The sequence below is a fragment of the Brassica napus genome, chromosome A1 (assembly GCF_020379485.1).
Source record: "Brassica napus cultivar Da-Ae chromosome A1, Da-Ae, whole genome shotgun sequence".
In the NCBI taxonomy this organism is placed as follows: Eukaryota; Viridiplantae; Streptophyta; class Magnoliopsida; order Brassicales; family Brassicaceae; genus Brassica; species Brassica napus.
Window position 1 is genome coordinate 20170988 of NC_063434.1, and position 9114 is coordinate 20180101.

The 9114-nt window shown below is 33.1% G+C and overlaps 2 protein-coding genes across 2 annotated transcripts; one reads left to right on the top strand and one right to left on the bottom strand.

Moving 5' to 3' along the window:
* Nucleotides 1–381: 381 nt before the first annotated feature.
* Nucleotides 382–1323, top strand: LOC106451718 (ferredoxin, leaf L-A-like). The gene has a single exon (XM_013893688.2). The coding sequence runs from the start codon at nucleotides 662–664 to the stop codon at nucleotides 1106–1108; it is 447 nt and encodes a 148-aa protein (XP_013749142.2). The 5' UTR covers nucleotides 382–661; the 3' UTR covers nucleotides 1109–1323.
* Nucleotides 1324–6507: 5184 nt separating this feature from the next.
* Nucleotides 6508–8470, bottom strand: LOC106451724 (fe(2+) transport protein 3, chloroplastic-like). The gene is made up of 4 exons (XM_013893696.3): nucleotides 8281–8470; nucleotides 8145–8202; nucleotides 7151–7893; nucleotides 6508–7061 (listed from the first exon to the last, which is right to left on the bottom strand). Exons 1-4 carry the CDS (start codon nucleotides 8293–8295, stop codon nucleotides 6606–6608), a joined length of 1272 nt encoding a protein of 423 aa, XP_013749150.2. The 5' UTR covers nucleotides 8296–8470; the 3' UTR covers nucleotides 6508–6605.
* Between the last annotated feature and the right edge of the window lie 644 nt (nucleotides 8471–9114).

Here is a 9114-nt window from a genome sequence, read left to right on the forward strand (position 1 = left end):
CAATGGAGGAGGAAGAGTTTGTATGGTAATTGAATATATTACATTTTTATTTGTCTTTTTTTTTTGCTTATTGAATCTGCTCTATTTTATCTAGGATTCAGAAATACTTTTTGGTTCCATCGTCTCTGTAAAGAGGTAGACAGAAAACTAAATTTCTAAATTGATTTAAAAATTAAAACCCCAAGAATTAAACACAACGTAGTTTTTTCTGCTGGTTTGTCTATGCGGATATCTTCTTTTTCTTGGGCATTAAGTTTTATAAACTCAAAAATTAACCATTAAATCCCAAATTTGCTTAAAGCCTGAATAAAATGTCAGTCACACAAAAAATATTAATAATTAATAAAGCATATGAAGAGTTATTCCTTTTAGACACAAACATGTCAGACATAGTTAGTGAGCTGTCCCAAAGTGAGACCACGTATAACTCACCTCAACAAGATAGGTGAGAGCGCAAAGTGTGTCGAACACAATCACTCACACAAAAAGGAAACAAATCACTATTCTCCAAATAAAAGACGATAATCCAACGATCCACACGATAAACGCCACGTGGAAGATAGATCCACAGCAATCCCACCTTTTAATCTTCTCGCCTCTCCTTCACAGTCTCCACGCCATTTCCACAAGCCACAACACAAATCCTCTCAAGCACACAAAAATGGCCTCAACAGCTCTCTCAAGCGCCATCGTCGGAACATCCTTCCTCCGCCGCCAAACAACTCCCATCAGCCTCCGTTCCCTCCCCTCAGCCAACACTCAATCCCTCTTCGGTCTCAAATCAGGCACCGCACGCGGCGGACGCGTCACCGCCATGGCTACATACAAGGTCAAGTTCATCACTCCAGAAGGTGAGCAAGAGGTTGAGTGCGACGACGACGTCTACGTCCTCGACGCTGCGGAGGAAGCCGGGATCGACTTGCCTTACTCTTGCCGTGCTGGTTCGTGCTCAAGCTGTGCCGGCAAAGTTGTGTCTGGATTTGTTGACCAGTCTGACCAGAGTTTCCTCGATGATGACCAGATTGCTGCAGGGTTTGTTCTCACTTGCGCGGCTTATCCTACCTCTGATGTTACCATTGAGACCCACAGAGAAGATGACATTGTTTAAAACAAAAGCTCGATAATATGCTTTTGATGGTTTCATAATCATTGTCTTTACATTTTGGGTTGAGTTTGTTGCTACTTAGTAAAATCTATTGTTGTCTGTTGTAATTTTTCTTGCGTTGGACCACCTTTTGGTAAGATCAATGGATAACATGTGTAAACTATGATCATGCAAATTCTGGAAAACTTTTGATGAGAATCAAACATTATCTTTAAACATTTGAAAATACAGTTTCTTTGAAGACTGTCTTTTGTGGTGCACCTTTGATGAAGTTTTAACCTTATCTTTATTTTATTTAGTTACTGGTTAAAAGAAAAATATATTATTTTTAACACCTTATTTGTAAATTATTACTATAAGACAACTATCTAGAGTAGTTTTGTCAATTTATCTTTCACATAGAACACAGTTATCTTATTGAAGTAGTCTTTCAGTGTAGTGATTAATCTACTATATTAAAATAGAGTCATTAGTGTAGTAATTAATCTTCTTTATTAAATAGAGTCATTTTAAAAATCTACTGTACAAAGTTATTATAGTTGGATTAATTGGTAACAAATAAAACTAAATATATATCTACATATATATATATATATTTGATATTTTTCTTCTCTAGCTCATTGTTTATTGTTCTGAGTTTGTGGTCTATTAATAATTGTATATACCAACACTTTTAAAATGTTGATACTGATTATACTATCAACATGTTGTAATAGTTTTCTTTCGGTAAATTCATATCGATAAATGTCATTACTTTAATCAGTCAACCCGGTTCCTCTTTAAAACAAATACGTAGTTATGTCAAATGTTTATACCAATCCTTGATAATTTTTCATAGGTTAATGCACATATGTATGTATATCTTCTACATAACATGTTTGTATATCTCTCGATTGGTTATTTTAAACCGGTTTCCGTTATTATCTTAGTCAAACCAACTGGTTCAACTATTTTGGTTTTATATTCATAGTTAGAAAAGATAATTTATAGTCTGTGAGGATCATCCCGATATATTTTCATTTTATGTTTTACTATTTTCGATTCTAGTTTGGATAACACCGGTTCAATATATTTTTTTTTTTTGCGTAGTATATAACCTTGAAGAATAGTTATGATTGGTTAAAAATCGCAATGAATAGTATTTTCCTAAACTATACTAACAAACCTGGCATTGAGTTCTTTTAGACATATATAATGTTAGCTAATCTATGTCATCCCATGTAAATAATTGTCAAATACAATTTTTTAAAGAGAATTCGGCCAAAAAAAACACAAACTTTTCACGAATTGCCAAAGAAAACCTGTACTCGAGCCTGGCCAAAAAAATCATTTACTTTTGTTGACTTTTTTAGTTTATTAATAAACTTAGGATTGACTTGCCAATTTAGCACGCCGTGAACTCTCAGTTAACACAGTGTTAACTAGACGTTAAATGTTGACGTTAAGTGAAACGACGTCGTTTCATCTCATTTGAAAACGACGTCGTTTTACAGGATTTGAAATTAAAAATAAGTAGACCCCTGGATTCGAACCCAGGTTGGATGGTCAAATGGCAAGGTCTTTTACCACTGGGCTACTCACACTTTCAATGTACTTACTAACATGTTTACTTTTATTTGGTACATATTAAATGTAAAAAATTCTCTAAAAACTTAATAAGATCTTTAAAATTCCAAAAAAATTAAAAAAATAAAGAAGATTTTTATAAAATTAATTTAGAAATTAAAATTAAAAATAAAATTTTATTTTTCTTTTTAAAAAATAAAAACTCTTCCAAAATTTTCTAAAAACTTAAAAAGATCTTTAAAATTTTATTGAAATTAAAAAATAAAAACTTTATCTTTAATTTTGAAATTAAAATTGAAATTAAAAAATCAAAAAATTTCCAAATTTTTCATTTTAAAAAAAAATCCAATTTTTTTAAAAATTGTAATAAAATGCAAAAAATTAAAGTTACAATTATCAACTTTTTATGTGTGTATAATTAATTTCAACTTTTAGCAAATGTATTAAAAAAAATTGAAAAGTTTGGAAGATTTTTTATTTTTTGAAAAGAAAAAATAAATTTATTTTCTATTTTAATTTCAAAATTAATTTTATAAAAAAATTCTTTATTTTTTCAATTTTTTGGAATTTTAAAGATCTTTTTAAGTTTTTAGAAAATTTTGGAAGAGTTTTTATTTTTTAAAAAGAAAAAGAAAATTTTATTTTTAATTTTAATTTCTAAATTAATTTTATAAAAATGTTCTTTATTTTTTTTAATTTTTTTGGAATTTTAAAGATCTTTTAAGTTTTTAGAAAATTTTGGAAGAGTTTTTATTTTTTAAAAAGAAAAAGAAAGTTTTATTTTTAATTTTAATTTCTAAATTAATTTTATAAAAATCTTCTTTATTTTTTAATTTTTTTGGAATTTTAAAGATCTTATTAAGTTTTTAGAGAATTTTTTATATTTAACATGTATCAAATAAAAATAAACATGTTAGTAAGTACATTGAAAGTGCCAGTAGCCCAGTGGTAAAATACCTTGTCATTTGACCAACCAACCTGGGTTCGATTCTAGGGGTTTACATATTTTTAATTTCAAATCATGTAAAACGACGTCGTTTCATCTCATTTGCAAACGACGTCGTTTTACTTAACGCCAACAATAAACGACGTTAAATATTTCTGTTAAATTTGTTGACGGCGTGCTAAATTGGCAATTCAACGAAAACATTGTTAATTAATTCTAAAGTCAATGAAAGTTTGGTGTTTTTTTGGTCAGCCCAAAAGTTCATGTTTTTTTTGACAATTCGTGCAAAGTTTAGGTTTTTTTTGGCCGAATTCTCATTTTTTAAAACTACTATAATCTACAAAATAATTTATCACACTATATAAATATATTTTCAGCAAAATAACCCACACAAAACATGTACAGCTATAGGATATCTTCAACTAAACTCAGTCTCCACCCAATATCTATTTTTTTATTTCACACGTATTTTGATGTTTAATGTTTTCAAAATTTTAAATTTAGATGATTTTTTTAATTTGTTATTTTTAAGAGCCACGAAAATCAAAAACCACTTCACTTTCTCTCGTCTCTTTTATCTTATGTCAAGGTGTGCCACTGTGTGTAAATTGGAACGAAAAAAAATTCGGAAGAACAAAAAAAGTCTAGAATAAGTGAAAGTGAACTAGGAGATTGCGACCTAGATGGTTGCTACAATTTTTTCAGCCACTGATGTAACCAGATAGAGAGTTGGCTGAAAATATTGGCATACTGTGACGTATTGTATTGTATATACCCAAACAGCGAATGCACATAGCATGGTTCTTTGTTTGATAGCTCATCACATTTCTTGGAATGTGCTTTACACATCTCGCTTGTTATAACCATGCATATAACAAGCAGGTTATGAAATTCACATTCCGAATAATATGAATAATATGATGATCAGACAGAGAGTTATGCATGTGCATCTACTGCTTTGGTATAAATATTACACCACATTTTTGCAAAAAATCTCATCCAGCTATCAATTTGACTTCATGAATGGCTGAAAAAAATATCAATCACCCATAGGTCGCATCCAATTGCTAAGATTAAAAAGCAATTAAATCAAAAATCTTAAATTTGAATTTTGAAAAACACTAAACCTCGACACACACATGCAAAAAGAGAGAATATAAGCCAGGGTTGATGTTGAGTGTATACGAGGACATATTGTCAATTATACTCCAAAAACTACCTTAATATCAAAAATATGCTCCATGTGAAAGATAAGTTAGAAAATGCTATAATATGAACAAACACAGTACCTAATGCACCACACATAGCAAACAATGCGTTGATAGACATTAATGTTTGCTCAAACAATGCCCTTCACATTATATTTTCCTCAAACTCATATATATATATATATATATATATAATGTCAGTACGTCCCTTTTTTTGCATTCCCACAACTCAAGTGTGGTACATAAGGGCCTCTAAGTACCTCCTCCAATACCCACACAAGGCGTTAATGATGCAAACATCTATGTAAACATCCATGTACCCCTGCAATCTCTACATAAGGTGTCGGTCGATACATAAGTCTATCCTTGTATTTGGCTGACAAATATCATACCATATGTATACATATATAACAATATGTTTATCATCAATCAATCAATCAACGGAATCTTCTAAAATTATATATTTGATTTAAACAAAGAATAAAAAAATAAAAAAGATATAGACTCTAATTTTAAACTTAGTTGAAAAAAATTACAAGAAAAGCCCTTACTGGTTAAAATGATCAATCAAAAGATGGGATCAACTACAACATAAATATTAAAAATTTAAATTTAATGTCTTTGAAAATAAAGTTTTCAAAAATGGAATTTTTTTTAAAATATAATCTGTTAAAATGAAAACATTCTTGAACAAAAAACTTAAAAATATAATTAGAAGGCTAAAAACTTACTGGAACACTCAACGAAAAAACTCATAGAAGCTTGTCGAAACTAGGGCTGGAAAAAATATCCGGAACCGAAGAACCGATCCGAAACTGACCCAAAATTCAGGGTCCCGAACCCGGACCATAGTAAATAACCGAATGGGTTCTAAATTGATGATTCGAAGAATCGGTACCCAACTCGATCCGAACCGATAACCGAACGAATATTCGAAGAGATCCGAAATGTAAATTTATATTTACAAATATTATTTATAATTATATGTATAATTGTTTTAATAATTAAAATTAAAATTATAAATTAAATATATTAGTTATTTTCAATACTTTTGTGTATTTTTGAATAAAATATGATAGTTTGGATATAAATACTCAAACAAAACCGTATCTAATAAGTATTTTTGGTTATTTTTTGGTACATTTGGGTAGTTTGGATACAAAATATCTGAATCAAATCGAATAATATGGTTACTTTGGGTTCTATTATCCGAATTCGTTTCAGATACATTGATTATTCTGTTATTTTCAGGTTTATTTACATCAGAACCAAACCCACTCGGACCCAGGAGGACCCGACTCGAACCCAACCCAAAATTTTGTAGTACCCGAATAAGGTCTAATTTCCAAACCCAAAAAATATGATACCCAAAAAAACCGATCCGTACCAAAACAGGTATCCGAATGCCCATGCATGCCTAGTCGAAACCCCGCCTAGAAACTTGTCGGTGGCAGTTTATTAGATAATTTAACAATAACTAGTCCATGATTAACTACTGCTTTGACTTGATAGGTAAAAGAGAAGAGGTGAAGGCGTGAAGCTATCTATATAAGAAAAGGAAAGAGATGTGAGTTTTGTAAGGTTTCGACGTGGGACGAAGTCACATTTAAGCTTTTTTCATTAACTGGGCAGAAATGAGCTACCATTTCCTACCCTCAACTGCGATTGCCAAGCATTCCGAGTTCGAAGAATCAAGAAAATACATTCAAGATTAATTATTCTAGAAATATACATATTATCTGAGGCTAGCAGCTATAACGGAAGAAATAATCTCAACAATCTAAGCCCAAATAGCAAGAGAAGACATGAGTCCAGCTCCTAGGAACAACATCATATAAGAAACAATCTGAAGCCTAAAGTTACAACTCATCCTCTTACTCAAGAAATCAGCAGCTATGAGATCCACTAAAGCCATGTACACAAGTATCCCTGCAGACAGAGAATCCAAGATACCTTCTGTGACCAACGCTCCAACGCTGTGAGAGTTAAAAGACGACGCCACTGCAGTTCCAATACCGATCCCTATCGGTGTTGTGAGGGCGAAAAAGCAAGCCATAATGGTCGCTGACTTGTTCCTGAACTGCGCTTGGGAGATGCATCCACCGAGCGCAAACCCTTCAAAGAATTGGTGGAACGATAGTGCTGCGATTAGAGGCCGGATTGTGCATGGAGATTGAGATACTCCAAGTGATATGCCGATGATAATGGAGTGTGACACGATTCCAAGCTCCAAAACCTAACAATGTATAAGTTAAATGAGACTAACTATACAAGAATCAAGAATCAAGAATCAAGAATCAAGAATCAAGAAACAGAGATTTGTACCTGAGAAACAACTACATGCCTTGCTCCACTTCCGAGCTCCAAACCTCCGTGCGCGTGTCCGTGTCCGTGTCCGTGTCCATGACCATGACCAATGTCAATTTTCTGGTGCCCATCACAAGAACCGTGACCTTGAGGGTGACTATGTGTATGGTGAGCAGCATGAGCGTGAATGCCAACAATGTGAATCCCGCCGCTATCTTCTTCTCCAAACACTTTATCATCATCGTCCACTCCTTCCGCAACCACGGGAACGACGATACCAGGAGACTGTTCAAGACCAAGCTGTTCATCAGACGGATCAGCACCTTCCCTCTCTTGCTTCCTCTCATAGTACTGAGTCCCCATGAAATCAACAAGCAGAGTGATCAAAGCAGCAACCATCGCAAAGAACCCCGGGAAAGGAAACTTAGACCAAGGGAACTCCGGTAAGCACGGGTTGTTCAGAGCCTCAGTGCCACCAGCCAACATGTGAACAAACCCAGTGGCGAGGATCACACCGGCTGCAAAGGCTTTAGCAGTTACAAAGAGACTACTGTCTGTTTGAAGGAACCGGCGGTTTCTCCCAATGAGTGGTATAGCTACACCAGCAGCACCAGCTAAGAGAATGGAAGCTATGGCTACTAATTTAAGCAGAAACGCAGCGGAATCGTCACGACAAAGATCTGACTCGCTGGCATTGCAAAGAATGGTGGATGAAGAAGCAGCCATTGTCTCAGGAACTACCTGCAAGATGGACTCTGTTTCTGTAAACAGAGGACCCATTGCAACAAAAATTAAACATATCAGAACAAAATTTTTGAATCTTTTAATCTCTAAACAGAGGATATACATTGTAACATCTCTACTTAACTTTCTGTTAAACAAAACTTCAAAACACATGCAAAGATTTTGAATAGAAAAGGAAAATAGTATCAATCTTTTGCAATTTTTTTATAGCAAAGTATGAATGTTTGTTTCAAAGGAGCTCGTTGACGTTACGTTCGATGAAGTATACCTGAGAGAGAATCTCTTGCTGATCTGAAAATGTATAGAGGAAACAAACTCCAAAGAACCTAAACCAACAAACACAGAATCAGTTTCAGGAAGTTATAAATAAAATAATTGAAAATAGTAATCTGATATTGACGAACATCGATGAAGAACATTGAGTGACTAAGAAGATCTCGTTGGGATCATGAAAAAAGTTAGCGTTAAAAAGAACTATTCTCGTTAAGTCCAAAGACTTGAATGAATGAGAGTTATTAAATACGAGAATAAAGATAGGATGAATAGAGAAGAAAACAAGTTGGAGGAAGAAACAAGTTAGTGTCGACAGAGGACAGAAAAAAAAAAAATTTAACATTTTACCAAAAAAAAAAAAGTTAGTGTCGACATCGTGATGGAGTTTGCAGTTGGGCAACAGGTTTAGACTTGAGAGAAGAGAAGACATTTGCTTAAGTTCTCCAGAATATTGTATACACACGCCAAATATGTCGACATTTTGAAGTAATTTCTATTATATATTTTGTTGATTTTTAAATTTCTTTCTTAAAATAATGTAGACAATGATGTACCCTCCTTATAATCAATTTATTGCACCCGAGAAAAAAACGAAACCGGTTTATTGGATGAAAAGAAAAGAATCATAAAGTTTTTATTTATTGTCAACAACTACTAGTAGCCCTACCGAAACAATTTAGATCACTAACGATAATACAATTTCATTAATTATATCGTCATCTTAACTCATTATCATCTGTAATAGGTAGTTGCTCTAAATTAAAGAAGAACATGAATTAGGTAATGGGCAGGAAATATACATGCCAACTAGGACCGAAGCCCGTAACCCGAGCCCACCCATCCCTAAAAATTATCGGATTTGAACTTAGTTTTATAAGCCCAAGAAAAATTAGACTTTTCGGGCTAAGCTCATTTGGGCTTTGGATATTTTGGATCTAAGTCCGTTTGGGCTAAACCCGACCCGA